Source organism: Ursus maritimus, unplaced genomic scaffold (assembly GCF_017311325.1).
Source record: "Ursus maritimus isolate PB19 unplaced genomic scaffold, ASM1731132v1 scaffold_1, whole genome shotgun sequence".
NCBI classification, from domain to species: domain Eukaryota; kingdom Metazoa; phylum Chordata; class Mammalia; order Carnivora; family Ursidae; genus Ursus; species Ursus maritimus.
In genome coordinates, this window is record NW_024423343.1 from 9,620,461 (window position 1) to 9,638,450 (window position 17,990).

Sequence of the window (17,990 nt, forward strand, 5' to 3'; positions counted from 1 at the left end):
TCCAGCCTTTGTCATTTATTTCTTTTGAGGCACTTTTATTAAACAGCCTGGACAGTCCCTCAAAAGATTCAAATAATGGTTTTCTCTATATTTTAACTATGAAATACTGCGTTTCTTGGGGATACTTTGCTCCCTCTTTCCCCTAAATACTTTTAAGACAAAACTTGAAAATGTTTGGACTTCTAAAACTTTTATAGACCTAAAATTTCAAAACCTTCTATTACACTGATTATTTATTTATAATAGCCAGTCACTCTGCCCCTCCGTTTTCTTGTCTATAAAATGTGAGTTATAGTACAACCTCTTAACAATCTGCACTATTACCTATGGTTATCCAAGGAATTCTAATTATGATTTTGATTTTTCTTAGGCATTTTCATCTTATTAAGACTTTTGGAAAGTTTATTCGAGAGTATTTAGTCATCAGAATTAAAACTTGAAGTAGTTGTGACCTGGGAAGTGTACAGTGTGCTGGGGATCCGGGTTATGGCAGAGTTCCTGTAGTCAAAGGATTACAGTGTAGTCACAGGACAACGGTACAAATGCATGTGGCTGATTAGTGGCATAGGTATCAAGTGGACGGGGCTTTCACATAAGTCCTACTGTCCCAAGAGTGTGTGGGCAGAGTCATAGAGTTAGACCTTAATGGAAGAGAGAGGGAGAATTAGAGGACAGAAGGTTGTGGCTTGAGCAAAGGTTTAGGCTTGGTGGTGAGCGGCGCAGGTGAGTAACTGCTCTGGAAGTGTTGGGAGGGAGGAGATTTGAGTGGAGGCCTTGACTGCTGGGATGAGGAATTGGGGGATGGTCTTTGGAACCCACCCTGATGGTGCCTCTTGCTCAGAGGATACAGGTTTTAGATGTTTACATGCTCAGATTTCTTCCTCATAAAACTGCAGGACCTCTGCTCCCGCTGACTTCTTCTCCTGAGTTTATTTTAACTCTGATTTTTACTTTTTTACTCCAGTAATTTTTTTTTTTTCTTGCCGGGAATGTCTTTCCTTCCCTCTCGCATCCTTCATGGCTCTGTTCAGATTGCATCTCACATGGAACCTAGACAAGTTCAGAATAACATCACATTGTGCGAAGGATCCTCAGGATTGAGTTACTGATACAGAAATCATAATTTTATAATCTTCATTGCTGGGTCCTGCCTGCTAATTATGGAAAAGATTGTAGGAGGATCATTGGGGAATAGGGCTTGGGAGGAGTACTGACTTTTTATATAGAAAGGGCCTCCGGTCATAAATCAGATTCAACCATACAAGTCTGCAAGTGGCCATTAGACTTCGGAGTAGCTCTAGAAGAATCCTAATTCAAAACATCAAATCCAAATGGCTCCATCTTGAACAGGGATGATTTGTAAACCAGTCTCTGGGCTGAGAGAGTCTTTAAGCCACAGGATTGGCTGGGGCTATGAATGACCGACCTCCGGGAGGGTGAAGTGTTAGGAGCGTGGGCTGTGGAGCCTGGTGCCAGCGCTGACTGACCGTGTTGCTGGCAGTTATGTGAAGTCCTCAGTGATGCCTCAACAGGGGCAGAAGAGAGGGACCTTTCTCATCATGTGTTGTTAGAATGATTAACAATGGAACGTTGTCATGTGGTAAGTGCTAGTATGTCTTAGCTTTGGAAAGAGAAAGACTCAAAAGTTTTGAGTCAGACGAGTCGTCAGAACTCATTTTTCTGTATTTTTACTTCTAGAGCTTTGTGCTTTTCCTGCCTTTAAAAACAAATGAAGCAAAACCAAAGTACCTACCTTTCTAGCGGAGTGGCTGAGTAGAGCAGATGCCCGAAAAGGTCAGGTTGATCTATGCAGGGCGGCTGGCCAGCCCAGGTACATGGTGACTAGCCAGAACAGCTTTGACCTACTCCTTCCACCCTCACAGATTTGCTGTGATGACATGTTTACATAATACTCATGCCATTTAATATTTTAAGTCTGTGTTACCTTTAGAAATAATAGCCCATTCCTTGGATGAAGGAATTAGACTGATCTGATCGGTGATTTCTATTTAGCCAAGGGTAATTATAATTATGCTAAGGGGAGAAAAAAAATTAAGTGGCTCTAAAGCACCATCTGGTGGATATCAGATGTTACTGCAGTTCTCCTTTTTTCGTGGCTTCTCTTCTTTTCCCTTCCTTCCTTCCTCTCCTCCAGTACCCAGGATTCAGTGGAGAACGAAGTATACAAAATTCCTACTATCACAGAACTTTTCTTTTTTTAATGTACTTATGCATATGCATATGTTAGGCCGCATGATGAAGAAAAATAAAGCAAGTAAGGATGGATGGCGATGGGGAAGGGATAGGGTGGTCTAAGTGGACCTTTGAGCCCAGGCAAGTCTTTACCCTTTAGGGAAGGGTGTGTCTAGTGAAAGAACAGAGAAGCAAAAGCCCCGAGACAGATTCCTGGCCCTTTGCAGAATGACTGGCTAGAGTTGGAGTCAAGCTGTGGGAGGGCTCACCAAGGCCGTGCCCACCCACTGTGGAAGAACTTCAGCTTTTGCTTTGAGTGAGATGGGAGGCCTCAGGGCACTGTGAGCCGAGACTAGGAGATGCCAAGAATGCTGGTGCAGAGGCCGCGCGGGGGGCTCTAGCAGTAGACCAGATAAGGGACCAGTTCGGAATATATTTTGAAGGTGGGGCTTACAGTGTTGAATGATGGGTTGGAATGTGTGGAGTAAAAATAAGAAAAGCCAAGGTTTTGTTGGAGCCCTGGGTGAATGCAGATGCCATTTATTGCTCTGGAATACTACTAACAAAGGGACGGATGGATCCAGAAGGTGTCACCACATCCAACCTCACTGTTTGCAAAGTTAGAGCAAAACATTTGGTGGATTGCATCTCATCTGTTAACCTAAGTAACTATGATAATGCTAAAATAATGCCCATTGTTTGCCAATAATCTCTGAACTCTAGTTCTTTTGACCAGGACAATGGTTTGATGTAGCCTATAAATTATGATATTAACTTGTCATTAGCTGTATATCTGATTTATGGTCCAAGCTGGTAGGACCTTGATAAGACATGAAGGAATAACTAGGCTATGAACATGGACACAGGATGCCGCTCATGGAGGCATTCAAAGCTGTACAGTCACGTCAAGGCTGGTTCTAAAAATACCAGTGCCCAGGCTCTAAACCAGACCTGTCAGACGAGAATCTTCAGGACATGCTCACCATCTCCATGTGTCCACACCGATAAAGCTCCCTGGAGTTTCCAGCACACTGGGGGCTTGAGACGCGCCGACGTACCCTGAGGCTGAGTTAGCCCGGTGGTGCTGGCATGGCTCTGACCTTCCCTGAGTCCTGTGTTACTCAGCAAACCGCTGTTAAACGGCTGCTCTGTGGGCACTCCCGAGGGTCCAAAGGTGAATTAAACAGTTGCCCTCAAGGGAGACACGAAATGAAATTGTGGCTGGGTGATGTGATGTGAGAAGTTGCTGAACGACAGGTCCTAAAGAAAAAGCAAAGTCACTGGGCAGAAGAGCAGGTTTCTCCTGAGGAGATGACATTTGAGCTGGTTTCAGGCTAACAGCTCACACAAGAGGGCTCCGGAAGGGGATCCATCCTCAGACAAAGCCATCTTACTCCCTGGGGGTGTGAGAGCCACAACGATGCTGTTGTCAGTATATAAGCCTGAAGTGCCTGGTGGGAATGTGAGGGTTGTGGGCAGGAATAAAGGGTGGCTCATTCTTGTTGCAGGGGACCAAGCAGAGCACGATCAGGACAGTTCGGGAAATGATGCATGAAACAGACAGTTGCTGTTAGTATCCATACTGCCAAAAAGTTGGCCCAAGAAAAAAGGCAGCGTAAATTCTGAAAATCTGAACTTGTTGTACTTTTGTTCTTCTGTAGGTTGGTACAGGTCTTGGGCCTACACTGGAGTTTTATGCACTTGTATCTCAGGAACTACAGAGAGCTGACTTGGGTCTCTGGAGAGGTGAAGAAGTGACTCTTAGCAATCCAAAAGGTAATATTAATTTGTGAGTCAGTCAGTTTGTGTTTTTCAGATCAGGTAAAAGGGCCTTTAAAATTCATTAAATAGATTTAATTTCTAGTAGAGGGCCATGTTCTTTGACCTTAATTTGACTTTTAGCCTTTCTTTTCTCTCTTATCAAGTTAGGGAGAGCCTTCCAGCTCTAGAGGACTTCATTCGTGATCTGTCTGATTTTGAGAACACTGCATTTCTTAGATGTTCTTAGTTACCAGGTTTTGTCCTGTCTTATTTTGTTTTGGGAAATGACATCTAAAGTTTTATGACTTGCTCATTTTATAGGAAGCCAAGAAGGGACCAAGTATATTCAAAACCTCCAGGGCCTGTTTGCGCTTCCCTTTGGTAGGACGGCTAAGCCAGCTCACATCGCAAAGGTTAAGATGAAGTTTCGCTTCTTAGGAAAATTAATGGCCAAGGCTATCATGGATTTCAGATTGGTAAGTTTAGGATTATTTGCTTGCCTGCAACTTTTTTGTATCCATGTACTCCAAAAGTATCTTTAATCCCCTGCACTTCTTGCTGTGTTGTAGAACAGTGTTCCACAGACTTTAATGTGCCCGTGAATTACATGGAGATTCTATTTAAAAAGCTAATTCGGGTTCAGTGGCTCAGGGGTGAGGCCCACGATTGCACATTTTCTTATTTTTTCTTTTTGTTTGCTGCTTTTCTCATTAAAGATTTCACATTTTCATCTGAGCTCCCAGGTGATGCCAAAGTGCTGTTATGAACCATTCTTTTAGTAGCAAGGTTCAGAGAATCCAGCGACATGAAGAGTGGTTTTAAAGTATTTGTGATTCGATTTTTAATTCATTTAGGAAAGCCTGAGCTTTCTGCAGCTGAACTGCAATGAGTCATCATTGGAATGATGGGAGGGAAAATAACCCGTGAACGAAGTATTAACCGAGGTCCAAGTGTTTGCAGGCCCTTCTTCATTTCCTCTTTTCACATTTTCTGAGATACTTGGTCAGTATGTAGAAGACGTTTTCTTTTTACCCAGGGTCAGGTTTCCCAGCTGACAATTTTGCTCTGCCCACAGAAGCGCTGTTAATCAGTCATTTTAGAAGTTACATTTTTTTTTCAGTTTTAATTAGTTGGTTCTTCTTTTTAACCTCTCTTTTTTCCCCCAAATGTGCAGTAATACGAACTACAGTGGAATTTAGTTTACTTCGCCCCAAATAGAGTAAGATTCCTGTAAATATCTCTTTAGTTTGGAGGCCCTTATGGAGAATGTATGTCCATTATTGGAAGATAACCTTTTTGGGGTCAGTGTTTAAATAGGATTCTTTGGTGCACTAAATTTTTCACAAAATCAAGGCCCCAAATTGGGTTTAAATGGGAACAGTTCCAAAATTGGGTTTTTTTTGGAGGAGGGGTGGTATTACTCGGCCTTTATAAACGATCTCTTAAAGTGTCAGTTACAGAACTGAGGCAATTCTAGAAGCTTAGTGTGACTGTTAGAACATTTTGTATACTTCCTTTCAGGTGGACCTTCCCCTTGGCTTACCCTTTTATAAGTGGATGCTGAGGCAGGAAACTTCACTGACATCACACGATTTGTTTGACATTGACCCGGTTGTAGCCAGATCCGTGTATCACCTAGAAGACATTGTCAGACAGAAGAAAAGACTTGAACAAGATAAATCCCAGGTGAGCTTAGAAGATGAGGAAACGGTCAAGTGGATCAGTTTCTTACTGTTGCAAGATGAGGTCTTTGTTAAGTGGTTTATATTTGGCGCAGTTATTACTTTATATTATTTTACTTATATTTTAGAAGAGTTTAATTTTTTTATTGGAGTAACTGAAACAATTTCACAGTGGGTCAGATGACCTATAAAAACAGCAGGTGATAAATACACAGCTTGATTAACAAATGAAATACACTCCTGTCTTGAACCCATAAGGCTCATACTTATTAAATTTTAAGATGGGTATTATGTATCTGGGCAGATACGGTATCATACTGAATTTTTTTAGTAAGCATTTGAATCAATAAAAACTATCCTCGGGACAGATTGTTTTTCCAGAAAGGTAACTTAATTTAGGAACAGTCCATTTGTTTCTAGAAAGATCTCAGGAAAATAGTTTTAAAGGTCATAGTAGGTGTTCACTATTTCTTAGTAACACCTGTTGAGGCTTCTCTGTTAGAATGGGTGATCTTGAGCTTTGTATTATTAATGTATATTCTTTACATATTAGTAAGAGATTAAACATTATTTGACCCAATCTGAGATTAATAGTGGTTCTGTATGAGACATTAGAAGAAGACAAAGTTACATTTAAAAAACAGTGGCACAGATTCAATTAGCTGTATTCGGGCAGGCAATGTGGACCAGTGTCCCATTTTATAAATTATGTAAAGTAAGAATTGAGGCAATTCTGTAGGGAAAGTGTCACACCTCCTGATAAACTGGAGAACAGCTGGCAAGAGATGGGGATTTTAGAATTCCTTGTATCAGAGAAGAAGGTGAGTTGTAAGGGAATTAATTTTATCTCTTTTATTAATTGGTGATTTTTGGAAAAATAAGTTTGTGCATTAAGAGCAATAGACATTAAAAGAGGCCAAGTCCATCTTTTCCTTAGAAGATCTGTTGTCTTAGGATTGTTAGAATCAGTTTTATGCTTACCAACTTTGTAAATTTTAAAAACGAATGCAATCTTTTTTTTTTTTTTTTTTTTTTTTAAGATTTTATTTATTCGACAGAGATAGAGACAGCCAGCGAGAGAGGGAACACAAGCAGGGGGAGTGGGAGAGGAAGAAGCAGGCTCCTAGCGGAGGAGCCTGATGTGGGGCTCGATCCCATAACGCTAGGATCACGCCCTGTGCCGAAGGCAGACGCTTAGCCGCTGTGCCACCCAGGCGCCCCTAAAAACGAATGCAGTCTTATTTGGAATCATCTCTTAGGTAAAAATAATGGCTCCCCAAAAAGGCAGGAAAGAAAGTGAAACTCACAGCACTATTCCAAGTGCCATATGTGTATGAAATCTTTAATCCACAGCACCCTTCGGAGACTTGGGTAGTCCTGTTACTCCTCGTTTGCACGTGAGAACCCCGAGGCAGGTAGTTTGCGTAGCCGGCCGAGGCCGCGGATCCAGGGTGTGGGAGGAGAGCTGGAAATCACACGGGGCTGTTCGCTCTCCACCCGCTCTCTGCCTCAACTCTTTGATGAGATTTGTTCTTCTAATCTTGAATCTTTATTTTTTGATGTTGTCAATTTAAAAGTATAAAAAGCACAGAAACCACATTGCACAGAGACTGTTGTGCCGTAGGAAGCAGTTCCCACGCAGCGCGTGAGCAATGGCGGTGTGTGGCGTCCGGAGCGCCTCGCCTCGCTGGTGGTGAAGCGCGGCCGCAGCAGCCTCGGTAGTGTTGTGAAGTCTCAGATACGTGGGCAGTGGGCGACATGTGGGCTGAATGGGCTCAATGAGCTCATGTAAGGTCTGAAGAAGTGAACAGCGAATTCCTTTTCAGTATCTCGGGACACCGTATGTTCTAGATTCCTCTCGGTAATAGCATTTTGTAATGCAGACCTTCATGAGTAAGACGTTCCTTACGGAGCTGCGGGAGAAGAGGCTTTCCGTTAGGATGGCAGCGACCGCCTTGATCTGCGCGAGAGGTGGGGGGCAGTTTTGAGAGCTTTCCAGCAGGAGGATGTTGGGTGGACAGGGATGACTCCCGTCTCGTCTTTCTGAGGAATACCTCAGACGTCACATGGAAGGCGTCCCTTCTGGCGTCACCAGTGACTCACCGGGAGCTGAGGAGAGACCTAAACACGGGCTACCCTGCAGTCCTAAACGGCTTTTCATTTCCTGTTTAAAACGACTGATTTTAAATCAGAACTTCTCGATTTTTTTAGTTTAAATGGCTAATTTCTTGCACGTGGACTGTTTAGCCGCTAGGAATTTCATGCTTGGCGGCATCTCCAACTTGGAAAGCCGTTTCACTTCTTCCTCCTATACCAGATACCTTCATTTGCAGGTAGTAGTTGCAGTTTTGTATGTTGGTCTTTGGTTTCCAATCTAAAAATACATATATTTTATATAAGCCTTAACTATTCCTAAGCATTTAAAAAAGTGAATAATACAAACTGCTTTTAACATTTGCCTTTTGAGTATGACCTGAGGGCTTTGGTGGAACCTTTCTTCATTGCTGCATTATTGTGTGGATACAGATCCGGTTGCGCTAGTCTGGAGTCACTGAATGAGGAGTCTCCAGGGTGTTCCTTAGACTTGAGCTTTGGGGGGGTGGGGGGGCAGTTAATTACCGTTCCTCGGATAGTGCGTTATTTGTGTTTACTCAAGTAATAATGCATTATTTGCATTTATGGTTTCCTGTCTAAGGAATGGTGATTAACTATATATATATATATATATATAATTGGATTCATTAAGATTAATATAGAACTTAGGAAAAGTTCGTCTGGCTCTGTAACGACTCTTAACCATCATGTAAGTGGTCATGACTTTCCATGGGAAATCTGATTTGAAATATGGTCAAATTGATGGACAGCTCATTTCGAAGGAACACTAAAGTGATCTTATTTTTCCCCATATAAAAATAGTTGGATTCTGAAGTGCCTAAGTTTATTTCCTTTGTGATCTGTGACTTTTTCATGCGTAGGTGATGACACAAAAAGAAATACTGTACGAGCGGAAGGAACCCATAAAACGTATTAGCCTATCTTCTGTTTTATAAACACAGACACAGAACCAACTGAATGACGGCTTAACCTCTCTCACCCCCCGTTTTTTAGACCAAAGAGAGCCTACAATATGCATTAGAAACCCTGACCATGAACGGCTGCTCAGTTGAAGATCTAGGGTTGGATTTCACTCTGCCAGGGTTTCCCAACATCGAACTGAAGAAGGGAGGAAAGGATATACCAGTCACCATCCACAATTTAGAGGAGTATCTAAGAGTACGTAATCGCGGCGCGCTTCGGGGAGAAGGCCAGCGTGGGGGCTCGGGGCTTCCTGTTGGCCCTGTTCTGGGGGAGAGGGAAAGCGCCAGCCCAGGGAAGCTGCCTTTCCTGCCCAGCTGAGACCCTCGCACCCAAGATCACCGCGTCACGTCCGTTTCTTCAGGCCTTAGCTTCTGTCTGCGCTTGAGAGAACGTGTCAGATAGTTCATGATGTCTCTTATGACCTCAGATTTGCTGTCTTCAGGCTTGAATACTAATAACATCACATTGTCTTCATTTAAAAGAGATAGTGAAAAGGAGCCATCACTTGTGTTCCCGCTAAACTGCATTTTGTCTATCAAAGTAGCTAACTTGGTAGAATTCACACACACACAGGTTTATGGGTGTGGCAAAGGCTTTCAGATAATTCGTGGTTCTTAACCATATTTGCTAAATTAAGGGAAAATATTTTGTATTGAAAAGAAATTTTAAGTTATAACCTATATAGATCTTTATTACTACTTTTTGAAAAGTTTTCTTTTGGTTTATTTCTGACTTAAGTGGGAAGAGCACTGGGTTCAAGATAGAACACCATCTACACCCAGACTTGGGTTTTCCAGCAACCTGCAGTGGGATTTTATAGATAGAATCTCTGAAAAATGTTGGCTCTGGTTTCTTCATCTGGTAGAGAAAGAGAGTAGATAGCAGAGGTCTTCAGATATTATTTAGTGTCCCTAACAGTCCTGTGACTGATAGACACTCCCTTTAACATTCAGAGGACTGTCTGCTCATACTACCTGCGTCTTTTCCTCACTTTGAGAAAGCTGACCTTTTAGCCTACTGGTACATGACCAGATAAGCTTCTCTGAAAATAATTTGTAATAATGCTTATGTTTTTGTTTTCATTTTTATCTGAGTATGTCCTGTATTTCTGTAACCCAGTCGGTTAGCCAAAGTCACTGATGACTAGATAATGTTGGACCAATAACAGATGCTTTCTGTTACTTTTCAATTTCCCGTGACTGCATTTCCGCAGTTAGCCTTTTTCTGAGTGAAGGTGCACTGTGGAGGGGTTGGCTTCTAAGAACTTAATCAGGATTTAGATCTAAAATTCTCACATTAAAAACTCAAAACACTTAACAGTTGGTAATTGTGAATCTTGAAACATTAGCTTTACTTCTTAATAACATTTTACCCTCTTGGGAAACTCTCATCTGCTTCTCATCCGGTAAGGTACTGTTCTGTGCCATCGGGATTTTACATAAGTGAATTTTAAAAACACACTAAATATAAATGCTCATGGGTTGTTTTTGTTTGTTTGTCGTTGTTGTTTTACGTTTTCTTATTGGCCGGGCCCCGGGTACAAGTTGACCTGAGTGATCTTTTACGCAGCTTTCTGAGCGGTAATTTAGAGACTTAATAACTTGTAGTTTGTTTTTTCTTTTTCGTTGTTATTTTTTTAAGTGATCAGGAAGGATGTTTCCCTGTACTTTGCCACATATTGAATAGGAGAGAGAAATGAATTCTTGTCACGGTTTCTAAAAGACCTTTCTTTTTGCAGCTGGTTATATTCTGGGCTCTAAACGAAGGTGTTTCCAGGCAATTCGATTCCTTCAGAGATGGATTTGAATCCGTCTTCCCACTTAGTCATCTTCAGTACTTCTACCCGGAAGAAGTGAGTAGCTTGTGTCTACGAGGTAGCGCTGCTCATCGCTCCCTGTGTATCTGCAGTTATCTTAGCGGGCTGTCTCCGTGCCATCTAGCCAGACATTGTTACCGCAAAAACCAAGCGGGGATGGGGGTGGTGGGAGGTTTGGGAAAGATCATTTTGCTGAGCAAAGAAGAGTATTAAATACAAAGTATAATATAATATAAATGTAACATTTTATATGATATAAATACTAAATATAATTTAACTGTTAGGGAGTAGGGTCTGTGTGTGATTGGTGAGCACATAGCCTCGTTGTCACCTGAGCCTGGTGTCCCCCGGGAGGGTGGGATGCAGGTGTCTGCGGTGTGTTTTTTTTTTTTAACCTAAACTTCCTGGATTAGGTGAGACATTGATTTACGATTGGAGACAGTCTTTGAAGTTTTAAGGAAGTGTTGCAAATACTGTTGAGAAGTGGGGACATGAGCGTATGTGCAGTTTTCCAGCCTTCTTATTGCAACAAGAATCTGAAAATCCACGGGCTGGTGGTGACATGGTATAGAAAGGAGCCCCAGTTTGGAATCCCTTTTGAGGAGTAACTTGAGAACACACGCCTGTTACTGGCTGAATCCAGCTATCTTTGAATGACTTAGTGTTATCATCTCCATTATGATTTTTATTTCCGATCCGATTTGCCACTTACTGAAGCAGGTGGTGTACCGGACACTTTGAGGCACTGAGGGTCGCCTGGAATTGAATTCTGGTCCCCACCACTTAACCATATGACCTTCTCTAGGTTATATCGTATCTGATCTGCCTGCCTCGTCTGTAAAATTGTGATGCCCTCTGTCTTACTGAGCAGGATGCATAAAGTACCTGACAGTAGGTGACATACAGCAGATACTGAATTTTATGTGCCCTGAATTGGATTTTCTCAAAGTACCCAGTCATTCCACGGATGGGCAGTTAACCAGAGAAAAGACGGTTTAATTTTAAACTGATGTTAGATTTTCCAAGGAGGCATGAGCACTTCTTGCTTTCCAATGTTCCCCCGTGATGGCTAGCTGGTCCCCGGGCCGCCCCGGCCACCACCTGACAACCATCTGCCTCTCTCTACAAAGCGAGAAAGCTGTCCGTTAGCTGCGTCTCCGTTCAGCTTGCTTCCCCCACTTCTCTCTGCTGAGGCTCAGTAGTCTGCGTCTTGGCTTCCTTTGTTGTAAACCCTCGTGTTTCTAGAAAACACCATTTATGAACTCTGCCTGGTTAGAAGTAGATTATCAAGTGAAAGCCTCTAAAGACATGAGAAGAGTTAGGAAAACTCAAACCAAGGGTTTGTGTCAGGTATGTTTTGTTGGCGATTAGAAGTTTCTCTAGGACCTAGTCCCTGCAAATGGGCAGGGTACCTATCAACGCACCGAAGAGGAGACTGATTTTATAAATACAGGAGAAGAGCACATGGTATATAAAAAGAGGTCCGAAGCAGAACTTCTGATGCTGAAAATGATCTTTTTATTTGGCACATGGAGACCTGTACTGTATTGCATACCGCAAAACCACATGTCCTGTGAGCTTTCACTCAGTTCCGCAGCTGTCTTTAGTAATTTGTTACCATTGTGTAAACACGCAGCTGGATCAGCTCTTGTGTGGCAGTAAAGCAGACACTTGGGACGCAAAGACACTGATGGAATGCTGCAGGCCAGATCACGGTTACACTCACGACAGGTAAGTATTGGGATCTGCTGGTTTTTCATTTGATGGTCAAGAATTTGGTGGTGTGTGTATGTGTGTATATATACACATTATCAACATTTTTAAATTTGTCTACCTATTTTCTTGTTTTTTCCTTAATTTTTTAAAACTTTTTTTTTATAATTTATTTATTAGAGCACGGGCACAAGCGGGGCGAGGGGCAGAGGGAGAAGCAGACTCCCCGTGGAGCAGGGAGCCTCATGAGGGGCTCGATCCCAGGACCCTGAGATGACCTGAGCCAAAGGCAGACGCTTAACTGACTGAGCCACCTGGGCGCCCTAAATTTTGTCGACCTATTTTAAAGGAGACTTTCTGATATTTTGGTCTCCTTTCTGTTAAGACCTTAGGACCCAAACATTCTTTTTCAAGCATTTCTGCAAAAATGAACAGGGAGGGGGGTAGAGGGGAGAGCAGAGGTCTAACCCCACTACCCGTTTTTCTCTGTAGTAAAATGGAGACATCTGTCCAATCCCTGACAAGTCTTGTTACAACAGTAATCCTTCCGTTTGAATTCCAGCTGTGACAGCAGAAACAAATTTGATTTCAGAGTGCACTATATCGTGAATTCATAGGTGGTCATAGTTAACTTTTTGCAGTCTGTAGCCAATTGTGAGAGTCTGCATTGTGGGGCAATTCAAAACTGGTTTTTAAAACGATGAAATAATTGCGGTTATTTCTTTCTTTCGTAGTCGGGCTGTGAAGTTCTTGTTCGAGATTCTCAGTAGTTTTGACAATGAGCAGCAGAGGTTATTTCTGCAGTTTGTGACAGGTAGCCCGAGATTGCCTGTTGGAGGTGGGTACGCCTTTGCTCAGTGTGTGGGGGGGGGGGTGTGTGTGGCAGACAGACACTTCAGTACCACCAGTACGATACACTGTGTTTGACTTAACAGTGCCTCTTAGTTACCCTAATACCATAATGCTTCTGAGTTTTCAGTTTGTTTTGCAGGACATAAGCGCTGTCACCAGCAGGGAAATTCCTAGGAACTGACTTAAACACATTGAAGTAGGATCATTAGTGAACATGTAATGCTACTTTTCTAGATCCTCAGGCCATTTGAACATTACAGACTCTTTGATGAGAATGCACTATAAAGTCTTCTTTCCCAGAAGTGAGTCAGTCCTAATAGGCATTGAATTGATATTCTGTTTTAAAAGTCAGAAAGCCTAAGGAACTGTTTGCCTCCATCTTGTATGAGGGCTTTTTATGGTAAATAAAGCAGATACCAGGCACCATACGCTAAACGCATATCAAATGTGTAGATTTAATTGCCAAGCAAGAAAGAACACCGTGTGCGCGTGCGCGGGTGTGGGTGTGGCTGCTAACCCCGTACAGTGAGGCAGTGCGGTGTTTCCTGGTAGCAGCAGCAGCAGAAGAGTGTGTTTGGGATTCCAGACTGATTCTCCTCCCGGCTAAGAAAATGTCCTCTGAGTTGGCCGTATGCATCCCATAAGCTTACTAAGTTCCTTGGTCTTTCTTCCTTCCCCTTTCATCAGGCTTCCGGAGTTTGAATCCACCTTTGACAATTGTCCGGAAGACATTCGAATCAACGGAAAACCCCGATGACTTCTTGCCCTCTGTAATGACTTGTGTGAACTATCTTAAGTTGCCGGACTACTCGAGCATTGAGATCATGCGTGAGAAACTGTTGATTGCAGCGAGAGAAGGGCAGCAGTCGTTCCATCTTTCCTGATCACAACGAGAAATGCAGTGTCTGCCTGTTACAGCAAAAGAAAAAAATCATGATTTCTTTTCTAAATGTATCACCTGAGTCAAGGAAACATGTTACGCCTTCTTGTTGTAGGAAAAACGGCTTGCGGGTTATACAAGAGACACTTGGTTGATATTCATTAATGGCCCCATGGACTTAAAAGTGATCAGGCCCTAAAACGTTGTTGTGATGAGGTTTCTTTAGCAAGTTCTTGTTTAAATTATCATTTATTTGATGAGTGAAGTTTTTAACTTGCTTTGCTGTGTGAAATTTAAAAAAAGGGATGTTTTTCCAGGCTGAAACAATAAATGTCGCTGTGCAGTTTAATTCTGGGCTGTGTGTATCCATCGAGCTAAGTCTGCAGTTTTGTTTCCTCCAAAGACGACTCTTGTACATAAGTACAGAAATTCAAGCTCACGTGTATTTGACAAATACGGTCTAGTAGGTTAGCTCTTTGTGCTTTCCACACCCCCCTCCCACTGCTCTCCCTGAGTCCTGTATTGTCTGCAGTCCACACGGTTCTTTTGTATACAGCACTCACGGTGGTTCCATTTTCTTTAGCCATGGGCTTCTGTTTGTTGTTCCATGTTCTCTCTCAAATTAAGATATAATTTAAAACTCATTGAATGGAAATATATTGTCAATACAATTCAGCCTTTGTAGCTAGGTAGACTTTTCTCATAGCTTAGTTCTAATCTAGCTGTAGGGCGCATTGCTGGCCTTTTCCCAGTGACACACGAGGACTGTTTACACGGTGATCTGGCGACCACAGCAGCTTCTGGGCTGAGGCCGGGAAAGCGCATTCATTTCCTCTGTGTAGGTTAAAAAGTCTGCAGCTCAGGCTAGGCTGGCTGGGATTTATTATCCTAAGACCAGAGCATTTTGAATTTGATGTAACGTTTTAAACAAAATTAGCAGTTTTCATTCCCTATTGGAGTAAAAGAATTTTTTTCCTCCCTTGTCCTTGCTCTAAGTTTCTGTTCAGAGTCTTCTTCCTTCCACACTCCCCCGCCCCTTCCCCCAGTGCTCACTTGGGACGAACAGTTCAGCCTTTGTCTCGGCTCCGATAGAAGCTCCTGTAAGCAAAGCTCTGTCCGGTGGCTTCAGGGCTGATTTCTCAGATCTGCAGTAAGCCATCAGGTCGATGTTTTACCTGAAAATAAATAAAGTTGGCTTCACCCTTTTGTTTTTAGTTCTGTGCTGTATGCATAACTTCCCATCGTGTAGATGTATTTCAGTGCAAGCAAATCGTCACGTCTCCATGATTCCGCATCATGGCTGATTGCGCTATTCAAAGAATTTATAACAGCAACTGGGAGAACATAAAACGTGACAAGAAAATGGGAGGAGACTCCTTCCTTCCTAAGGTTCAAAATTAAGCCTGTTGCATAAATTTGAGAGAATTCCCGTAATTCATCTTTTTGAAAATGAGAGATGAGCTCATTGTTTTGTTTTTTTTATTGAACTTTGAGAAATCAGTTCTCTTTTGTTTTACAGACTATTCCAAAGTCTTATTTAATTGGTGTAGAAACACCTTTGTTTCCCATCCCTCCATCGAAGAGAACGTTAGTGGCTTGTTTTATTTCGATGATTTTGTCATTTTTCACTTAAATGGCCTCATATGGACCATCCCCCTCCTCACCGAGAACTTGGGCGGTGACCTGTTACGTGTGGTGGAGCTGTCGGAGGAGCTCAGGGGGGCATCTTTCCCTGGTCCCTGCAGAGGCCCTGGCAAGCGAGCAGCTTCACCGTGACGCCCAAGAAGGGAGTTGTGTTTCTGCAGTTCTGACACGGACAGCCTAGGAGCCCAGCGGTGCGAAGTCTGTGTTAAAGAATGAGCCAATTTGAACTGTTCTGATACCTTTTTACAAACTAAGCACAAAGATTTTTGTGTGAACATAGCATTTTGTTCATTTTTTCTAAGGGTTCTTTGTTAAAATTTAGACCTGTATAAACAAAGCAATGTTTCCTACTAAACTATCTGTATCTGACATTTTATCCGTAATGTGGCCCTTGGCAGTTGTGGCCTCGTTGATTTTCCACGTCGACCAGTACATGGGATGGTTTCGAATCAAACTCTGGAGGTTGGTTGTTTCCAAGTCAGTAGTTCACCTGTTTAAATGCTTTTAGTCCTCAGCTTCCTCCTTCGTGTGTGGGATCCCTTGTTAATTAGGGGCAGGAAGACTCTTCCCATTTTAAAGCAATCTCTCTCTCGGCAGAGGCCTTAATCTTGCATCGTAGGGAAGAAGGTATATACTTCATTTGCTATTATTCCAGTTTTGCCTTAAATTTATTTGCTTAGTAGTCCTAACCAACAAGCACTGATGTCAAAGTATGCTTTATACACCTAGATGGGTGAGTAGTGACAGATTTTGTTGTCCTTTCATTTTTGCCGACGTGGAGTCAGATGTTAGTCACAGCCAACACCCACTGTGTGGTGTCGTCTCGACAGTTAACTGATCGGATCTGCTTTGTATCTGAGAACATATTTTTAACTACTTTAAGAAGGAAGGAAAAGGCAATTAAATGAAATCCCCTCATCCCAGCTCCTCCAAAAAGTGAATTGTGAGTTCTAGGTAGTCTAATCAGGAACAGACATGGAGAGAGTTCTAGATGCCTTAGTCCAACCCAGCAGAAAACTTCCACACAGCTACTCGTTGTAAGGATACAGACTTCTCTCTTCCTGTGCTTCGGCTCTGGTTCCTGCGTTTGTAGCGACTGAGAACTTTCTTTGACTTCATTCTATGAAGAAGGTAGTATCCCTAATACCTCCCTTCCCTGCGTTTGGCTGTTGCCGTGGCTCAGGCCATGGGAGGGGGCGGGGCAGCTGACTGACCATGACCAGTCACTTCCTGGTCCCGAGTTACAGCCATGGGGCGTCCTGTGCAGAAAGGCATCCCAGAAATGAGATCCAACTCTTGGTGTAACACAGTAAGGATGATCTTGCCAGCAAATTCTAAGTGTGTCTTCCCTCTGGTTGGTTCGTCAGCTGTTGAGGCTGTGCTCCCGATTCCTGTCAGTGCTTAGGAACTCGGGAAATGGGAACGTCCGTGATATTGCAGGAAAGCTGTACCCGAGAAAGGAGACTTGCAGGGGAAAGACATAACCATGCATTCAGAACCAAATCCTCGTGTGGGATTCTGGGTGCCATTGTTCCTTCTCCATTAGCAAAGATTTACTTCCTTTATCTTAGGCTTTGGTTTTTTGACCCATTTTATTTTCCCTACTGTAATGAGAACATTCGTTGTTTGGAAATGTCATGCTCTGTATTTCTAATTCTCAGAAATGCTTTTGTATGAGTCTTAGGTTTGACGTGCAGTAGTTGGCATACCCAGTAAAGGATAACCTAGTGACAAATCACTGAAAATGCTTCCTCTGTTACCTCAAAAGAAAAATCCAGACAAAATATAGCATTTATATTTCTAGAAAACGGAGGATTGGCTGTTTTCCAAGAACTTCAAGTTAATGCAAGAAAAGTTCTTAACTCTGAAGACTTGTTCTGCATAAAGGAGACATTCTTTACTAATGGAAGAGGTGGTTTTATTTTTACAACAAGCCTACTCATAGTACCAAACCTATAACCGATTGCTGATCTCCTGTGTAAAGCATTTTTTTCTCTTCTCTGAAACAGTGATTTATATGAACTGTTGGAATAATGGAACCTCAAACTACAGATGTGTATGTAAAATTGCATAAATGCACTGACTTCTTCTCCCTGAATATATTTTTAATAAACAGCATTATCCTACATGGTCAGTTTTATTAAATTATGCACAACTAGAGGGTTCTGAGGAGTGGCATGCTTGTATGGGTGGCTTTTGGCAAGCTTCCTGTGGCGGTAGTAACAGTGATCTTAGCCTTCTTTGGAGGCAGATGGTGGAGAATGATGAGTATATGGAGAGAGAGGACCCGAATGTACGCTTGTCGGTGGCGAGAGTTCACACTTGGCAGCTACTCCTGTGCGGCGGGGAAGCGGAGCCCGTGGGGTTGGGA

At 42.6% G+C, this 17,990-nt stretch overlaps 1 protein-coding gene across 11 annotated transcripts in view; it reads left to right on the plus strand.

Annotated features, from left to right (window-relative positions):
- The window catches only part of TRIP12 (thyroid hormone receptor interactor 12), a 140,546-nt gene extending 126,222 nt beyond the window's left edge, over positions 1-14,324 (plus strand). For all 11 annotated transcript variants that reach the window (XM_040639437.1, XM_040639447.1, XM_040639442.1 and 8 more), the window contains 8 exons: positions 3,855-3,969; positions 4,276-4,430; positions 5,476-5,640; positions 8,745-8,909; positions 10,453-10,566; positions 12,167-12,261; positions 12,978-13,081; positions 13,783-14,324. In XM_040639437.1, the coding sequence (XP_040495371.1) occupies positions 3,855-3,969; positions 4,276-4,430; positions 5,476-5,640; positions 8,745-8,909; positions 10,453-10,566; positions 12,167-12,261; positions 12,978-13,081; positions 13,783-13,979 (1,110 nt within the window). In that variant the 3' untranslated portion in view covers positions 13,980-14,324. The remainder of the gene's footprint in view (positions 1-3,854; positions 3,970-4,275; positions 4,431-5,475; positions 5,641-8,744; positions 8,910-10,452; positions 10,567-12,166; positions 12,262-12,977; positions 13,082-13,782) is intronic.
- The last annotated feature ends 3,666 nt before the right edge of the window (positions 14,325-17,990 follow it).